Source organism: Schistocerca cancellata, chromosome 6, assembly GCF_023864275.1.
Source record: "Schistocerca cancellata isolate TAMUIC-IGC-003103 chromosome 6, iqSchCanc2.1, whole genome shotgun sequence".
In the NCBI taxonomy this organism is placed as follows: domain Eukaryota; kingdom Metazoa; phylum Arthropoda; class Insecta; order Orthoptera; family Acrididae; genus Schistocerca; species Schistocerca cancellata.
The window spans coordinates 288824191-288845025 of record NC_064631.1 but is presented as its reverse complement, the minus strand read 5'-3'; the positions used below and the strand labels follow the sequence as shown (position 1 = coordinate 288845025).

The 20835-nt window shown below is 40.0% G+C and overlaps 1 protein-coding gene across 1 annotated transcript in view; it reads right to left on the bottom strand.

Moving 5' to 3' along the window:
• LOC126088294 (uncharacterized) overlaps positions 1–20835 on the bottom strand; it is a 242133-nt gene that overhangs the window by 125541 nt on the left and 95757 nt on the right. Inside the window, exon 4 of the mRNA XM_049906424.1 lies at positions 6510–6641. Coding sequence (XP_049762381.1) covers positions 6510–6641 — 132 coding nt within the window. The remainder of the gene's footprint in view (positions 1–6509; positions 6642–20835) is intronic.

Genomic DNA, 20835 nt, shown 5'->3' with positions numbered 1-20835 from the left:
GAGTAGCATCCATCATTTGTTGGTAAATGATTTAGACGTTTCAGTAGCAGCAAACATGAAGGTCATCATACAGAACTGCGGAAAATGGAACAGTACTTTTTCCATTACTCCAGTACATGATGCAAATGTTGAATGTGTTTTATCACTTGGTCTCCCATTATCATCACAACAGCTGGCTCCCTCTCATTCTGGGATCCTACCCCACTTTTGTCCCTGAAGAATGAACTAATTGTTTTGAAAGTTAGAATGTTTTCCCTACATTAACATGTCCCTCTCTTTAAGTAGTTGGAATTTCCCTTCCTGAAAGTGCTAGCCAGATATTCTAGATCTTTGTAATTTTTAAAGTATATATTGTAGTTATGTTTCACAATAATAAAATAAGTAAAGTCAAATTTTACCTTCCAGTATTTGATCTTATACTGTATCATGATATCCTACATTTTCGACCTTCATGTACCATACTCCCTTGTCATATCTTACATTTTACACTTTCATGTCCTTCACTTTCTTAAAACACTCTGGTAACCCTAATTATGAACAAGTTGTGCTGCAAAGAATTTCAAAATACCGATCACTGTTGCAAAAGGCTTTTACCAGGATGACACTGTATGCTACTAATGTCAATCAATACAGTTGTCTATATTAGTTTAGTTAGTCTTCCTGTCCTTGTTACCACATGAAATGTGCCTTATGGAGCTTGGCATCAATCAGAGGACAGGAACAGGGAGTCAGGGTGGAGTTTAGATGTTCTAATTAGTTAGTTATTTACCTGTTCCATAAATCACAATTGCCATCTATCTTAATGGCACAGAGTTCTATTAGTGACTTACCACACAAGTTCCATGGTTATGTGGTAAAGGAATACAGAGAGTCAAACTATCAAATCAAGATTCAGGTAGGGATGTCAACAATGTAGGAAAAGACAGATTGCTACTTACCATAAAGAAGACATGTTAAGCTGCGGACAGGCACAGTTAAAAGACCCTTACGTATAGCTTTTGGGCAGAGCTTTAATCAGCATAAGAGAAACACACACCATTCATACACATAAGCAAGCACACCTCATTTACATAACCACCAACTCCAGCACTCAGGCCGGAAGATAACCTCTGCGGGGGAAGGGGAGAAAATGTTGCAGAGTGAGTATGAATGGTGTGTGTTTCTCTATTGATTATGAAAGCTGTGGACGAAAGCTATATGTAAGTTTTTTTTTTTTTAATTGTGCCTGTCTGCAACTTAACATGTCTTCATTATGGTAAGTTGTAATCTGTCTCTTCTTACATTATTAATACAAGACTGGAACATTAATGTATTGTACAATGTGATGTGTATGATTGGAAACATAGAAGATGTTTATTCAAAATGTAATGAAGCTGACTTAAATACAGTATACCTCATGTATCTCCTGACTGGAGACGAGGAGTGCATGCCTGCCCTCAGTTTCTTGTATGTTTTATTTTGTTCCTCATTATTATCATCTTCCCCTTCCAATGATGAACACATTTTTAAATCTCAAAGATCTAGAGATTCTAGTATTATTATTATTATTATTATTATTATTATTATTATTATTTCTTTCTTTCTTTTCTCAGATGTTATGTCTGGTCAAAAATGGAAAGTGACGTGGACCTTGATCAAGCGTGACTTCCTTTTAACTGTACGGTATAGGTTACATTGCATTTAGGAACTTTCGGGTGATTGAACATGTATCAATAATTACAAATTTCTGTAGTTGTATATATAAGTTAGGATGTAGCTGTATTGCATTGATGTACTGGTGGTTATTGTGTGGTATGACTCCTGTAGTTGATAGTATAATTGGTATAATGTCAACTTTATCCTGATGCCACATGTCCTTGACTTCCTCAGCCAGTTGGATGTATTTTTCAATTTTTTCTCCTGTTTTCTTTTGTATATTTGTTGTATTGGGCATGGATATTTCGATTAGTTGTGTCAATTTCTTCTTTTTATTGGTGAGTATGATGTCAGGTTTGTTATGTGGTGTTGTTTTATCCGTTATAATGGTTCTGTTCCAGTATAATTTGTATTCATCATTCTCCAGTACATTTTGTGGTGCATACTTGTATGTGGAAACGTGTTGTTTTATAAGTTTATGTTGTAAGGCAAGCTGTTGATGTATTATTTTTGCTACATTGTCATGTCTTCTGGGGTATTCTGTATTTGCTAGTATTGTACATCCGCTTGTGATGTGATCTACTGTTTCTATTTGTTGTTTGCAAAGTCTGCATTTATCTGTTGTGGTATTGGGATCTTTAATAATATGCTTGCTGTAATATCTAGTGTTTATTGTTTGATCCTGTATTGCAATCATGAATCCTTCCGGCTCACTGTATATATTGCCTTTTCTTAGCCATGTGTTGGATGTGTATTGATCGATGTGTGGCTGTGTTAGATGATACGGGTGCTTGCCATGTAGTGTTTTCTTTTTCCAATTTACTTTCTTCGTATCTGTTGATGTTATGTGATCTAGAGGGTTGTAGAAAAAAAAAAAAGGAAATGAAGTCCCATGCTTCTTTACAGAGCGTAGGGGAACGATGCGGGAGACCCGCACCGCCTTACTAGGCGAGGTCCTAATGGAGGTGGTTTGCCGTTGCCTTCCTCCAACCGTAATGGGGATGAATGATGATGATAAAGACGACACAACAACACCCAGTCATCTCGAGGCAGGAAAAATCCCTGACCCCGCCGGGAATCGAACCCGGGACCCCATGCTCGGGAAGCGAGAACGCTACCTTGAGACCACGAGGGCGGACAGAGGGTTGTAGAAGTGGTTATGAAATTGCAGTGGTGTAGCTGATGTATTTATATGAGTGATTGCTTTGTGTATTTTGCTAGTTTCTGCTCATTCTAGAAGGAATTTTCTTAAATTGTCTAACTGTCCATAATGTAGGTTTTTTATGTCGATAAATCCCCTTCCTCCTTCCTTTCTGCTTAATGTGAATCTTTCTGTTGCTGAATGTATGTGATGTATTCTATATTTGTGGCATTGTGATCGTGTAAGTGTATTGAGTGCTTCTAGGTCTGTGTTACACCATTTCACTACTCCAAATGAGTAGGTCAATATTAGTATAGCATAAGTATTTATAGCTTTTGTCTTGTTTCTTGATGTCAATTCTGTTTTCAGTATTTTTGTTAGTCTTTGTCAATATTTTTCTTTTAGTTCTTCTTTAATATTCCTATTTTTTGTCTGTATCCTAGATATTTATAAGCATCTGTTTTTTCCATCGCTTCTATGCAGTCACTGTGGTTATCCAATATGTAATCTTCTTGTTTAGTGTGTTTTCCCTTGACTATGCTATTTTTCTTACATTTGTCTGTTCCAAAAGCCATATTTATATCATTGCTGAATATTTCTGTTATCTTTAGTAATCGGTTGAGTTGTTGATTTGTTGCTGCCAGTAGTTTTAGATCATCCATGTATAGCAAATGTGTGATTTTGTGTTGGTATGTTCCAGTAATATTGTATCCATAATTTGTATTATTTAGCACGTTGGATAGTGGGTTCAGAGCAAGGCCGAACCAGAAAGGACTTAATGAGTCTCCTTGGTATATTCCACGCTTAATCTGAATTGGCTGTGATGTGATATTATTAGAATTTGTTTGGATATTAAGTGTGGTTTTCCAGTTTTTCATTACTATGTTTAGGAACTGTATCAATTTAGGATCTACTTTGTATATTTCCGATATTTGTAGTAACCATGAGTGGGGTACACTATCAAAAGCTTTTTGGTAATCAATGTATGCGTAGTGTAGCGACCTTTGTTTAGTTTTAGCTTGATATGTCACCTCTGCATCTATTATCAGTTGCTCTTTACATCCTGACACACAAATCGCTCAATGTGGCATCATCTGAAATTAAGACTTGCACTCGGCAGCCACACTTCCTCAGATGGGGCCTCCCAGCCAACAATGCCACACGATCATTCCTTTTTTCTCTGCACAATATGTTATCAATTTTTAATTTCCCCAATAAATGAACACACTTTTTGTCAGTCTGTTGGGGGTAATCCTCTGTATGCAGTCTTAGAAAGCTTAATCATGTCTCTTTTTTTTTCAAGATGTGCATAAATTTCACTATTATGTCACCTTCTGTATTGTGTTTGCTCTTTAACTGGTACAAAAATTTTCCATAATATTTTTCTTTCTGTGATTTCCTGTGCTTTCATAATTGTTTTTTCATTTAGAGTTAAGCATTCTGGCAGATAAAGCGCTTCTAAGTAAATTACTGTAGAGCAGTGTCTAACTTTGGCATTTGGGGATATTCATTTCTCGTTATATACAGTCTTAGTCAGGTGGTACATGTTTTCAACTTATTAATTCTTGTTCAATAGCTTCTTTCTCTGAAATGTCTTGTTCAATTATTTCTCCTAGGTACTTGAATTTGTCAGTTTTCAATGTTTCATATACAGTTTTCACTATTTCAATGTTTGTCATAAATTTGGTTTTCTCAAAGGAGACTTTTAAGCTGCTTTATTCAGCTTGTTCTTTATTATTATCATTATCATTATTATTATTATTTGTGAATCTTTCTTTTATCCTACAGCTGTGCCTGGTTCTACAACTGGTATATAGACAGTCAAACCTATCTCATATACTGTTATTATTGTTTAATTCTGTTTCAGTTAATTTTTTCTTTCTTTTTGCATATGGAGGAACTCCAGGTTACAAATGCTTGTGAGTCATTCAACTTTTGTGACTGCCTTTAGGTTTTCTTCTCCCTATCTTTCATTACCTACTCATGCAAATTGGGCAAGGCCGCTATAGAACTTTGTTCCTTTCTACCCAATGTCCCAGCAGGCTGTGAGTGAAGCTGAAGGGGTTCCCACTTGGAAATATTTGGAAGGCGATTACCAGTTCTGGCATCTGACAATTGACCAGAGAAAACCTCCTGAAAACTATGACTGGAGACATGGGGCTGGACCTATTTTTAACGTTCCATACAAAAACAAAACGGATTGTGTGTGTGTGTGTGATTTATCATCTTCTTAGTAAGCTGCAGGTATTTAGTTATGAGTACTCACTGACATAAATGTCATTTACGAACCAACAGAAAAAGAGGTTGAAACACATCTTAACTTATCCAAAAATGAACTTCTAAAATTTATAACATTTATCATTAGGCCATAGAAGAAAATTCAGATGACTGTTTGATTACAATATGGGGCTCTTGACAGTACTAAAAATTTGTAACTGTCAGGTATTTGTATGAGGCTGATGCTCATCTTGAATTAATGAGCATTAATCAACATTTTTTGCTTTGAGTTTTTACAAAAGTGGATATAATGTGTTTTCTGCATTGTAGTGACGTCAGTGATGTGATCCTGATAATTGATAAAACCCAAAAAGTGCTTCAGAGAATGAAAATGATGACTATATTGTGTTTTGCATCTTCTTTAACCTTTTTATCCACCATCCCTCATTCAAACAGTGTGATCTGAAATACTGTGATGCAAGTTTCCCATAGAACACATCCAGGAATACTCAAGATGAAAAACGTATTTCATTAACAGTTTATTCACATTTGCTGTGTTGTAAGAAAGTACACAACTAAGAAAGTGTCTATATGACTCAAAATTTATTCGTGTCTCTGATGTGACATATCATTAGCAGCTCCATCAAATGAAATCTGCCTCCACAACACTATTACTGGAGACTGCCTGACACAGCTCACCCTAACAAGTCTCTGTGAAGGCAGTGGAAAATGATTATATTTTTGTCTACTTTGTTTAGCTTCAGTACAGGAAACAGCGACCGATATTATTTTCTTTAAAGCAGAAAATTGTGAAACCTCAATATTCTTGGCAATTTATCATACTTTTAAGCAACTACACAGTTTCAAAATATATTTTGTGGTGTAGTGGTTTCCATGTCCAGTTATCAACAGCAAAGGAAAGTTTAAGAAACTAAGCTGAAAAAAGAGAACCTTGTTAAAATATATTATATTATGTGGAATATTTTATGAATAGTTAGGACACAAAGGTAAGACCAAGTGAGAGAGTATGACCTCTGATAAATTAAGCCAGGAAAAAAATTGTTATGGAAGAGAGATGGCATACAGAGTGTTAACTTTAACTTGTAAAGTAAGAAATCAGTCCATTATTTTGTGAAATATAGCTTCATTGTAACCATTATGTGTTTTGGAAAGATATTTTAACTCCAAAATCTACAACACATATATTACCGCACAAACATAAACATTGAAAAACAGAGAAATGATTAAAATTCAAGGTTGAAACATCCATCAGTCATCACTAATAATGTGACCATAATAAATTGTAGACAATAAAGACCAGGGAGGTGATCAAACAACCTTTCCAAAATGTGTTTTGATTCTAATAAAGTGTATTTCAGACATCCATAACAGTTCCAAAGTAAAATCATGCAAGCAGAGATGATTGTATGTTGCAGCAGATGCTGATTCAAGCAGAGTTTAGTCCTCAATGTACGAAAAACTTCGTTTAATTAAGTCAGTTCAGAAATCTGCTTACAGTCTGGGTGAGAGTGGAGTTTGCCAACACATACGTCATCCAGCCCGCCATGTACCAGCTTCTCTACGAGTTTTTCAATGAACTCGCGCACCTGCAATGATTCAGGCTCCATCCCCAGGCCATTGTCATCATCTGTAAGAAATGGTCACATATTTAGTTGTTTTTGGAACTGTTGGTTACTTGGTGTATGATGATACATATCTTCCTCTTCAACTCGATGATTTTCCATTTTAGCTTAATTACTTTACTTTCTGCAAACTGTATGATCATTACTCTTACAGGTTTCCTAACCAACATGTGACATAAAAGTAAAATGTTCTTTGTAATATATCATTTTCTACATAACATACTTTTCTGTATAATATATATTTTCCATACAATATATTATTGTGTTTTCCTTAGCAGTTTAACCCAGCACCAAAAATACTAACAACATTGCTTCACTTCATTCATCTCAAGAAGAACCAGCAGAGAGACTAGAATCTGAACTGCAGACGGGAAGCTAGAAGATTCTAATTTTATTGACAGTGCTCATAAAAGCATGGGGACGAATATAAAATATGACATTTTAGAATGAACAGAGAGTGGTTGGGAAAAAGAAGTAACATCTTTCTAAGGAATTTGCACTTAATCTGAGTAAGTCTATCTATGCTTGATTCAAATTTGGTAAGTAATGGAAACAGTCTTTTTTACCTTGCTCTATTTGCAAGTGGAACAGGAAAGGAAACGCTATCCTCATCCATGTGTTGTACAGTGGATTGCAGAGTAAATATATGTTAAATTTATTTTTCTTTGTCACTTTTGCCTTTCCATTCAAAATCATAAATTTCAAAATGCAGAATAAAATAAGGGCCAAAGGGAAAAATATAGGCTTACTGGTGTCATGTAACTGTATGCTGTGCAGCCTCACCATATGAGTAAAAAGATTCAATAAATACTGCAAGTAACAAAAAGTACATGATAATTGTTTGATAATCATTTTGAGCACCACAAAAAATATACATGATGTATTTTACTGCTTCTTGCAAACATATTCTAAAATCTGTATAACTTACATCAAGGAGTTACTGTGCCGAAATTATTCTAAAATGTGCCAATACTGATAAACAGTTCTACAAAACAATTTAACCCTTAATGCTACGCAATGACAAGAATTAACAGGATCAAATGTTGCCACCTTTTGAAGAAATTATAATGACATTTGCCTAGCAAGAATAAGGAAACATAACTGGGATGGATGGAGAAACATTTAACCCAAATTCATTAGAAAGCAATAAATATCAAAAGGCTTAAATCATGGTGCAACTGCTTATTTATTCTGTCGCCTTCACAATATTGAGTAAATTCTTTGAAACTTTTTTTCACACCCTCCAGTCAAGAAAAATCCAAGGTGCTCACTGTGGTTTAACCTTGGACCTCAAAGGCAATTGGCAGTGCTCTTATCCACTATGATATGTTGGAAGCTTATCTCTTCCATAAAGCCATACCTCTTCTAAAAGGACACCTACTTGTACAACATAAACATGCAAACTCTGCAAGCAACTACCATTCATTCCCTTCCCTGCTTCACATACTAATGGAATGAGGGAAAAATGAGTACCTGTTTGCCTCTATACAAGCTTCAATCTTCCTGATATTGTCCTTTTACAAGGTGAATATCAGAGGCAGTAGAACTACTCAGCAGTTTTTTGAAGATTCTAGTTCTTTGAACTTCAACAGTGTTTCAGAAAAATATCATCTACTCTTTCAGGATTCCAATCTTAGCTCACAGAATGTTTCTGTAAGACTCTCATACTGATCAAATGAACCAATAACAACTCCAGCAGCTCACTTCTGAAATGCTTTGATGTGTGCCTTTATTCCAACCTGGTGGGGATCTGAAACACTCAACCAGTACTCAACAATGGGTCGCACAAGTATTCTGTGTGCAGTCTCCTTTTGCAAGTATGCTGCACTTTCCCAGAATGTGTCCAATAAACTCCAGCAGCTCACTTCTGAAATGCTTTGATGTGTGCCTTTATTCCAACCTGGTGGGGATCTGAAACACTCAACCAGTACTCAACAATGGGTCGCACAAGTATTCTGTGTGCAGTCTCCTTTTGCAGTTATGCTGCACTTTCCCAGAATGTGTCCAATAAACCGAATCAATCATTCATCTCCCTTACAAACTTATGTGCTCATTCCATTTCATGTTTCACTTCATTGTGCCTAGACATTTAATCGACATGACAGGGTCTAGAAACATACCATCATTTCTGTATTTGAATGTTACAGTAATGTTTTTCCTACTCATTTCTACTAACTTACACTTATCCACATTTAAAGCAAGCTGTTATTAATTGCACTAAATAGAAATTGTGTCAAAGTCACACTAAATATCCATACAATCACACAAAAGTGATACTTTTGCATATACAACCTCTGATGGTGAATGAAGTCAGAATGGTCGATTGGGCAATACTGACGACTAACAACACTGCACATGTGTAGCAGCCAGTGTTGACAACCTGCTCCCACCATAGTTCAGTTGAGCATTGTGTGTTTTCTGTGTTAGACCTGTAGGATGAAGTGCCTGAGTGGTGCATTGGTTCTGAACTGAGAACAAGACAATGAATGAGCAAAGGATCAATTTAAAGTTTTGTTTCAAGCTTGGCAAGACACCGACAGAAATGCATGCAATGCTGGTTGTGTTTATGGGAATCAAGCACTGTCCATGAAATGTGTGTACAAGTGGTTCACCCATTTTCGAGGAGGCCTGGGAAGTGTTTCTGCCAATCCCCATAGCAGATGACCAGTGACTGCCATCAGTGAAGAAAACACTGAGAAAGTGAGGACATTAATCACAAACGACCACTGATTAACTGTGAGCATGATAGCGGATGAACTGCAGATGAACCGTAAATCCGTGCGACAAGCCCTTACCTAGGAGTTAGGGAAGAGGAAAACATTGTTATCTTGTGCCACATCATTTAACTGATGATCAGAAGCAGGCTCGTTTAGAGGCTTCACAGGATTTTGTCAAAACAGTGGGTACAACACCCAATTTCATGAACTGTACTGTCTCTCAGGACGAAACCTAGTGTCTCCGGTATGACCCCGAAATGAAACGGCAAAGCATGTTGTGGCATTCACCGTCATCACCTTGTTGGAAAAAGGTCTGAGCTGAAAAATCACACATCAAAACAATGCTCATCACCTTTATCGATAGTCAAGGCTTTATCCACAAGGAATTTCTGCCTGAGGGAGCAATGTTGAACACTGCACGGTACATTGAAATTTTGACCCATTTCATGCAATGTCTGTGCACGGTATGACCCCAGTATGCACAACAAGGTTCATAGTTTTTTGTTCATGACAATGCTCGCCCACACACAGCCAAACAGTTCCTGGCAAAAAAGGGGCTGGTGCAACTTGAACATCCACCATACTTGCCATATCTCAATCCTTCAGACTTCTTCCTATTCACTCGACTCAAACTCACTTTGAAATGAATGAGATTTGACGATATTCCTGATGTTCAAAAAAACGTGACGCACAAATTTTGAATACCATCCCAAAGGAAGACTTTGTGCAAAGAGCTCAGTGGTGCATTGTTATGGGAAGTGACTATTTCGAAGGACAGTAAGGTATATGTAGTTCATAGTTCATAGGTAACTGTAGTTCATAGTTCATCTACATTATTGCTACAGGGCTATTCACTGAACTTTATTGTCAGAGGTTGTAAAACGTCGCCATCAGCAAGCAGTATCATACTGCTGCCTACCATACATGATAGTCTGTTTGTATACAAGGGGAACAAGAGGAATGTTATCACACTCCCATGGGGCACTCAGACGTTAACTTTGTTTCTGATGACGTAGTGACATGTCTAGCAACGCACTGTGTTGTTCCAGTTGGTCATCAAACTGATTACTACTTAAATTATGAACTTTTGAGCATGTAACAACGGTGCTTTGAAGAGAAACGGAAGTGTGGTTCTGAGAATGAAGTGCATGAAAAACACAGAAGCCAGCAGAAATCCCTCCAGAATCCCACACTGCAAGGATATTAAAAGAGGAGCATAGCGAAGGTAGAAATGAAGAGCCAAATATTTATATTTTGACACATAAATAAGCTCTCAGTTTGATTAACCTCAAAGTGGTCAGTCAGGTAGGCAGGTGTGTACAGAAACAAGAGATGTGTTTAAATAAAAATTGCATAATCACAGAATTGTTTGTGTAACGAGTGTACAAACCCTGAATACATTTGCAAATTAATAAACCTGTAAAAGATGAAATGCCTTATGTAGGTCCAGTTGTTCATAGGCCTATGTGGTTGTGTGATCTAAAATCAAATTTAAAATGTCAGAGAATCACATGGCCTGTGGTGAACCTGAACTCCACCGAATACCTTCCTATGAACTGTAATGCATTACATCTACAAGACTACTCTGTAAAGAATATAATAGAGGGAAACATTCCACGTGGGAAAAATATATCTAAAAAGAAAGATGATGAGACTTACCAAACAAAAGCGCTGGCAGGTCGATAGACACACAAACAAACACAAACATACACACAAAATTCAAGGTTTTGCAACAAACGGTTGCTTCATCAGGAAAGAGGGAAGGAGAGGGAAAGACGAAAGGATGTGGGTTTTAAGGGAGAGGGTAAGGAGTCATTCCAATCCCGGGAGTGGAAAGACTTACCTTAGGGGGAAAAAAGGACAGGTATACACTCGCACACACACACACATATCCATCCGCATGTGTGTGTGTGTGTGTGTGTGTGCGAGTGTATACCTGTCCTTTTTTCCCCCTAAGGTAAGTCTTTCCGCTCCCGGGATTGGAATGACTCCTAACCCTCTCCCTTAAAACCCACATCCTTTCGTCTTTCCCTCTCCTTCCCTCTTTCCTGATGAAGCAACTGTTTGTTGCAAAAGCTTGAATTTTGTGTGTATGTTTGTGTTTGTTTGTGTGTCTATCGACCTGCCAGCGCTTTTGTTTGGTAAGTCTCATCATCTTTCTTTTTAGACTAATCTGTAATTCAGACTATTTCTCAACTATAATTTTTGAGTAGCACATGGGAAAAATGGACACCTGCATCTTTCCATGTGAGCTCCAATTTTTCTTATTTTATTACAATGATCATTTTTCCCTATGTAAATGACGTCAAAAAGATGGTTTCGTATTCGGAGGAGAAAGATAGTGATTGAAGATTTGTAAAAAGATCACATCCTAACGAATGATGCCTTTGTCTTATCTTAATGATTGTCCACTAAACTCACATATCACATCTGTGATACTATCTCCTCTAATTCACAACAATACACTGTCCTTTGAACGGGTTCAATGTCTTCCTGTCAGTTCTATCTAGTAAGGATCCCACACTGTGTATCAACACTCTGGGAGAGGAAGGGCAAACATAATATACATAGTCTCTTTAGTATTTATATGCTTCATGTTCTAAGTGTTCTACAAATAATACGCTGTCTTTGGTTTGTCTTCCGTACATTTTCTGCATGATGATTCTGATTCAGCTTGTCCCCAATTTTGATCCTTATTTTTAATAGGTATTTAGCTGAATTGTCCATCTTTAAATTAGTGTGACTTATAGTGAACAGGGTACTCGAGATTTTCACAACAGTGTTATGACAACTTTACTCTTCGCCCTCAATTTGAATTCAGTACTTTTTTGGGCAGTTTTAGATATACTCAGCAGTATGGATAGCTTTACCAGTGAAGAGTTGGCCGATATGTGTCTTGTTTGTGGATTCACTGAATGAATTAGAAGGGCAGCACAACGATGATATGCTGTTACCATAGCGACAGTAACTGTATCACAAGGAACATTGTTTCGTCCAGGACTTCAGTTGGAAAATGATAGCTTCCAGTACTCACCAAATTCTTCAACATTTTCCAGACAGGTTCGAAGGGATGTTGCTCTGCAGTAATTTTTATTTTACGCAAAGACGGCCTCTGCTGATCGTCTCCCAGTTGCCAACCAGGATTTCACGTATGGCAGCAGGTACAATTCAGAAAGAGGAGGTCCAGCTGAACTGATGAATCAGACGTATGATCCACCAAAAGTTATTTCTTAAAGGGGTTACAATCTCATTGACAGGACTGAATGAGTGTTCACACTCAGTTGTTGGTATAGCAATAGTGTCTGAGGCAAAAAGCAGTGGCAGTAAATAATGAGGCTTCCTTTCAGTATTTCTGTATTCCTTGTATCACTGAAAGCTTTCATAATTTTCCTGTTATCTGAGATTGTAAATTGCTTGCAGAGAAGACCAAGTAGATACCAATCTTGATTCTAAATTGGTAGCAAGACTCCTGTGAAATGGTGCTTCATGAATGATTTGTATTTTATTGGATCTTGATGGAGGCACAGATTAGAATTTACTTAATTTGGTCGTACTGTTACCTGTAGCTACTTTGGCATAATGGCCAGGATTTTGCTACAACTGAAGTGCTCTAACAGTTTTTTTTATCAGTTTATCAGCTGCTGGCAGTGTCATTTGCCAGACCACATGAAGGACCAGGTAATCCTATCAATGCATCTAACATTATTCCTAAATTTTCTACAAACTGTGCACTGCCTAAATACGGCTGTTAACCAGAATATTTGGCTTTCCTTCTGATCTCTTGTAATATCATTCTCTGCCACGACAAAATGGGAATATAGACTCTCAAAATTTTCCAAAACAGCTTGTATAGTTCTTTTAGTTGATGAAATCAACTGAATTGTGAAAATTTTACCAATGCACCACATATGTTTCCCCAAAGCTTTTGCACAGGTGTTTACACTGATTTGAGAAAAGTAACGGGATACCTCCTAATATTGTGTCGCAGCACTTATGCCCGGCAACTTGACATGGCATGGACTCCAAAGTCATCGAAAGATCCTTCCAGAAATCTGAACCATGCTGCCTCTACAGCGGTCATAATTGCAAAAGTGTTGCCAGTGTAGGATTTTGTGCACTAACTGTCGTCTCAATTACGTCCCATAAATGTGCGATGGGATTCTTGACAGGCAATCTGGGTGGCCAAGTGAATTGTCCAGAATGTTCTTCAAACCAGTTGCGAACAATTGTGGCCCAGTGACATTCCATAGTTGTTTGGGTACATTAAGTCCATGAATGGCTGCAAATGGTCTCCAGAGGAGAGAGATAAAGTCAATGATGGGTTCAGTTATACTAGAGGCCCCAGTCCATTCCATGTGAACACAGCCCACACCATTATGGTACCGCCACCATCTTGCTCAGTGCCTTTGTGGAAAACTTGGGTCCATGGCTTCGTGAGACCTGCGTCACACTCGAACCATACCATCAGCTCTTGTCAACTGAAATCGGGACTCATTTGACAATACCGCAGTTTTCCAGTCGTCTAGGGTCCAACAGATACAGTCATGAGTCCAGGACAGCGCTGCCGGCAATGTCGTGCTGTTAACAAAGGCACTTGCGTCAGTCATCTGCTGTCATAGCCCGTTAACGAGATTGCGCCACACTGTCCTAACGGATACGTTCATCTCGTGTTCAATATTGATTTCTACGATTATTTCACGCAGTGTTGCTTGTCTAGAAACACTGGCAACTCTACGCAAACACCACTGCTCTCGGTCGTTACGTGAAGGCCCATCCCTCGTGAATGGTAATGCCTGAAATTTGGTTTTCTCGGCACACTCTTGACACTGTGGATTTCAGAAGTTGAATTCCCTAACGATTTGCGAAATGGAATGTCCCATGCGTCTAGCTCCAACTACCGTTCTGCATTCAATGTCTGTTAACACGTCAGAAACGTTTTCACATAAATCACGTGAGTGCAAATGACAACTCGACCACCGCCACCACCTCCAGCAGACTTAAGGAGATCTCTGCCAATGCACGGCCCTTTTACAGCCCGTGTACGCGATATTACCGCCATCTGTAGGCCCTACTGTGTATGTGCATCGCAGTCCCATGACTTCTGTCACCTCAGTGTGGTTCCCTTGGGTTCTTAAGAGACTGACTGTATAGAGCCTACAGTTTTTCTAGAAATATCTGAAAGTAATTTATTCCATGGACTTTTCTGATGGAAATACACTCCTGGAAATGGAAAAAAGAACACATTGACACCGGTGTGTCAGACCCACCATACTTGCTCCGGACACTGCGAGAGGGCTGTACAAGCAATGATCATACGCACGGCACAGTGGACACACCAGGAACCGCGGTGTTGGCCGTCGAATGGCGCTAGCTGCGCAGCATTTGTGCACCGCCGCCGTCAGTGTCAGCCAGTTTGCCGTGGCATACGGAGCTCCATCGCAGTCTTTAACACTGGTAGCATGCCGCGACAGCGTGGACGTGAACTGTATGTGCAGTTGACGGACTTTGAGCGAGGGCGTATAGTGGGCATGCGGGAGGCCGGGTGGACGTACCGCCGAATTGCTCAACACGTGGGGCGTGAGGTCTTCACAGTAAATCGATGTTGTCGCCAGTGGTCGGCGGAAGGTGCACGTGCTCGTCGACCTGGGACCGGACCGCAGCGACGCACGGATGCACGCCAAGACCGTAGGATCCTACGCAGTGCCGTAGGGGACCGCACCGCCACTTCCCAGCAAATTAGGGACACTGTTGCTCCTGGGGTATCGGCGAGGACCATTCGCAACCGTCTCCATGAAGCTGGGCTACGGTCCCGCACACCGTTAGGCCGTCTACCGCTCACGCCCCAACATCGTGCAGCCCGCCTCCCGTGGTGTCGCGACAGGCGTGAATGGAGGGACGAATGGAGACGTGTCGTCTTCAGCGATGAGAGTCGCTTCTGCCTTGGTGCCAATGATGGTCGTATGCGTGTTTGGCGCCGTGCAGGTGAGCGCCACAATCAGGACTGCATACGTCCGAGGCACACAGGGCCAACACCCGGCATCATGGTGTGGGGAGCGATCTCCTACACTGGCCGTACACCACTGGTGATCGTCGAGGGGACACTGAATAGTGCACGGTACATCCAAACCGTCATCGAACCCATCGTTCTACCATTCCTAGACCGGCAAGGGAACTTGCTGTTCCAACAGGACAATGCATGTCCGCATGTATCCCGTGCCACCCAACGTGCTCTAGAAGGTGTAAGTCAACTACCCTGGCCAGCAAGATCTCCGGATCTGTCCCCCATTGAGCATGTTTGGGACTGGATGAAGCGTCGTCTCACGCGGTCTGCACGTCCAGCACGAACGCTGGTCCAACTGAGGCGCCAGGTGGAAATGGCATGGCAAGCCGTTCCACAGGACTACATCCAGCATCTCTACGATCGTCTCCATGGGAGAATAGCAGCCTGCATTGCTGCGAAAGGTGGATATACACTGTACTAGTGCCGACATTGTGCATGCTCTGTTGCCTGTGTCTATGTGCCTATGGTTCTGTCAGTGTGATCATGTGATGTATCTGACCCCAGGAATGTGTCAATAAAGTTTCCCCTTCCTGGGACAATGAATTCACGGTGTTCTTATTTCAATTTCCAGGAGTGTATTAATGGGTAGCTCTAGTCAATGGTTCCTGCAGCGCCACGTTATGATATAGGGAAATAAATTTTTAAATTGTACCCCTACACCACTCAACTTATAAGACATTCCTCTAAATATTCTTCACTCATTCCAAACAAGTTGAGGTTTTTTCTAAGAGGGGTAGTAGTAATACTAGAAGCTGTCCCACTCTCTAGTTCAATCAGATCTAAATACATAGTTTGACAACTGTCAGCGTCTTCCATAGGAGCTTTTAAGCATATAACTAGTGTCTACTTCCTGCTTAACGTGGTAGATCGTATATTAACTACCTATTTTCCGTTTTTTTTTCAGCGATATCAGACACGATATTAGCGCAAAAGAAATTTGTGTGAAGAATTCCTCCAACACTGAGCTCGTTAAGAATTTGGAAATGTATATCAATCGGCGTGTCAGTATAAGATTCCTGATATTTTGCAATTCTGTAAGCTGTTCTAAAAACACGTGAACAGTGGTTTCGTTTGCTTCTTTCATTGTTATAACTCCTTGTTCTAAGTATTGTTCTTTGCTTAATTTTCCTATTTTTGACGCAGATACGTACGATTTGCTAATTAATGTTCACGATTTTTTCCCTCTAACTCTGTTCTTGAGCTTGTTTATTACTTCCATAACAATTTATGTCCCCCTGCACTCATTCCTGCGAAATGTGAAGTTCGTGAGGCTTGTTAGGAATAAAATTTGCCTCTGAACATATCTACATCCAAAATTACCTTTTAAATAATTATCAATGGATTCAGTATTAAAATAACTCTAGTGAACAGCGGTACAACAAGGAGGCAAAAGAGTGACGTCATTGAACCCGTTACACGATTTATTTCAGAGCTACTTACTGCATTTCCCACTGCGGCGGGTCTTTCCACTGCACTTACGGCACTATCACTATCTTTATTTGAAATTTCTGTAACATTACATTCAACTTCACCGGTTTCACCACATTTCTTTTACCACTTTAGTAAACACATTCTGCTTCTTCTTTCACGACCACATACATAATACTTCATTCCCAACAAGTTACTGTACCCGAAGCCACTGAAATCGAAATTCTGTTAACGTAAAAAATTATTGAATCTTCGGTCATCGCTAAACAGTAAGGTATCGTATTGACTATTACCGATTAACATTTAACATGTTTTGGTGCAAGCGGACGACAATGGTACACTTCAGAAATTATCTCATTGTTGAAGCACATTTTTATTGTAGTTGCACAGGACTAAAACGTGAAAACGTGAGGCAAAACGAAATATGTTTTTTTGGTATACAGTCTCACCCATTATTAAGTGTATGGTATGAGTATTTTCTATTATCAGACCGTTTTAGTAAATTTATAGAATTTTTAAACAATGATAGGATTGGTATTTTAAGAGCTGGTCCATAGCACAATATATCTGCAGGTTTTAGAACTTCCGACACTCTATTCGGGCAATTCTGTAACTACCTGTACGATACTGCGTGCCCGTGAGTACCGGCCCAGCTAAAGCCCCGTTTCGTCGGAGAGTTGTTACAATATTGTGTGTTCTGTATTGTAATCCTACAATTTGGTGATGGCATATTACAGGATTTTTCACAGTTGTAGCTTGTAGTCTTGTGTTAATTTTACTGACTCTCGATTCCCGGCCGCGCCGACGGCCTTCTCCGTTCGGGACTGGGTGTGTATGGTATCATCATCGACGTGGCGTCAAATAAAAAGCTTGCACCAGGCGGTCAGACACACCGCAAGGAGTCTCCCAGTCAAAAATGACTCACGCACATTTGTTCACTGTTTTGAATATATTATCACAGAAACAGAGGTAATTGGCGTAAAAAACCGAATAAATGACAATTAAATTTTATTCTGTAACAAGCCACCAGCGACTAGGGGCCTAGTCAGAAAATGCTCCTGAAAAACCTCCGAAATCTTCAGGCTCACCACGTACAGGATGACAATTATTGAAATGTTGTTGTGGTCTTCAGTGGGGCCCGAAGTGTCGCCACAACAATGTCAATATTGGCTCATAAAAAAAACGACCACTGCTGTATACGAAAGACATTAGCAGGTACTTATCTGTCTTGTCGAACTGGAATATTGATCCCAACTAGCAAAGGTTGCACAAGAAAGTTACTTAGTACTCTGAAGTAATATTTCTGAACTGATACAGAGATTTAACATATGATACCCAGCACGATGGTGACCAGCATGTGGGTTCAGGTCACATTTAACTCATAAACAAGTTTTTTGCAGTTCATAATGAAATTTTAAGCTTTGCTCCCGTGCTTGCAGAAAACAATAACGAATCAAAGAGGATCCACCTTCTTGCAAGAACATGATAAAATCTAAATGTGCAGTGAAGAGTGTAACTAAGCCGCAGCAGGATAACAACATGACTCATCACTGAGCAGCAGAAAACACCATTTTAAACTTAAAAAATATGACAATAAATACAGTTAGCAGCCAAATAAAAACTAAGTACAGCTCAGGACAGGTCATCTACAGCAATAATGACATTTTGCATACATTTACGATGATGACCCAAAACATTATAACCACTTGCTTACCAGCTTGCTTGTCCATCTCTGGAACGAATACATCACTGATTCCGCGTATAAGGTATCCGTCACTTTGTTGGTAGGTTTGCGAAGGTATATGTCATTAGATGCAATGCACAGGTCATGCAATCCGCGTAAATACGGGCCGCTGATTTGCGTACGCGCTGATGATGCCCGATAGCGACCCAGATGGGTTCCACAGGATTTACATCAGGCGAGTTTGATCGCCGAGATAATTATCAACAGAAATTCAATATAATTCTTCTCCAAACACTGTAGCACGGTTCTGGCTCCGGGAAACGGACAATTATGCTGAAAGATGACATCGCCGTCGGGGAAGACATGAGGGGATCCAGGTGGTTCGCAGCTGTCAGCATGTCTTCGAGTACTACCACAGGTTCCATGCAAGTGCAGGAGAATGTCTCCCACAGTACAATTCTGCTCGCACCAGCCCGCGCCCGTTGCGTGCTGCACGTTTCGAGCCGCCGTTCACCTCGATGACGGCGTTTGTGGATACGACCATCGACCTAGTGTAGCAAAAAAGTGATTCCCCCGAAGAGCTGACACGTTTCCATTGATCGACGGTCGAATCCCCACGGTCTCGTGCCCATTGCAACCGTTAACCGACGATGTCTTTGGGTCAACATGTGAACACGTAGGGGAGGTCTGCTGCGGAGCTCATTGTTCTACACCGAGCTCCGAAACACTGGTGTGTGCCAGCATTGTGCTCTTTCAGTAAAGATGCCACAGATCACTCTTTATCCGACTTTATAGAGCATACAACCTTCCGAACCCCACGTTCTGTGAAGAGTCGTGGACGTTCAACCATTTAGCGCCTAGTGGTAGTTTCCCTGTCATTCTAACTCTTACCTCAGGCGCTCATGAAATTTGTACGTGAACATTCGACCAGCTTCGTCGTTTTCGAGATACTCGTTCACCAGCTCTAGGTAATAATAATCTGCCCTGTGTTAAAGTCGCTTATCTCACTGGATTTCCCCATTTGCAGCCCATATCTTTGCTAGGGTGATCCCCGTCCGAGTGTGTTACGGCGTCACTTACCCGCAACGCCACCAGGCGGCATCCATCGTCGTAGTGGGCAGTGGCCATTATGTTCTGGTTTATCAGTGTAGGCTTGTGGCTGATTTCTGCTGGCACCGATAGGGCACAAACACAAGTAAAAATAAAGAAAGAATAAAAGAAAAAAAGCTGAAGTGCGAGTACGACATGCGCACTGCGAGTTCCGTGCAACAGAGTGTGTGTGTGTAATTCATCGATTTTGGGAATCGAGAATCTCAACGATTTTTGCATGTTTTCATTGTAGATAGTGGTTTGTTACCGGTCTTAGGAATTCCAAGTCCGTATAAAAATCTCTACAGTAATTCCTCAGACGAGCCCGGGCATACAAAAAGAAACGAGCAGAGGATTCAGTTTATATATACAGGGTGGTCCATTGATAGTGACCGGACCAAATATCTCACGAAATAAGCATCAAACGAAAAAACTACGAAGAACGAAACTTGTCTAGCTTGAAGGGGGAAACCAGATGGCGATGGTTGGCCCGCTAGATGGCGCTGCCATTGGTCAAAAGGATATCAACTCCGTTTTTTTTTTAATAGGAACCCCCATTTTTATTACATATTCATGCAGTACGTAAAGAAATATGAATGTTTTAGTTGGACCACTTTTTTCGCTTTGTGATAGATGGCGCTGTAATAGTCACAGACCTATGGCTCACAATTTTAGACGAACAGTTGGTAAAAGGTAGGTTTTTAAAATTAAAATACAGAACGTAGTTATGTCTGAACATTTAATTTCGGTTGTTCCAATGTGGTACATGCACCTTTGTGAACTTATCATTTCTGAGAACGCATGGTGTTACAGAAAGATTAAGGAAAGGCAAACCTACGTTTCTAGCATTTGTAGACTTAGAGGAAGCTTTTGACAATGTTGACTTTCAAATTCTAAAGGTGGCAGGGGTAAAATACAGGGAGCGAAAGGCTATTTACAATTTGTACAGAAACCAGATGGCAGTTATAAGAGTCGAGGGACATGAAAGGGAAGCAGTGGTTGGGAAGGGAGTAAGACAGGGTTGTAGCCTATCCCCGATGTTATTCAATGTGTATATTGAGCAAGCAGTAAAGGAAACAAAAGAAAAATTCGGAGTAGGTATTAAAATCCATGGAGAAGAAATAAAAACTTTGAGGTTCGCCGATGACATTGTAATTCTATCAGAGACAGCAAAGGACTTGGAAGAGCAGTTGAACGGAATGGATGGTGTCTTGAACGGA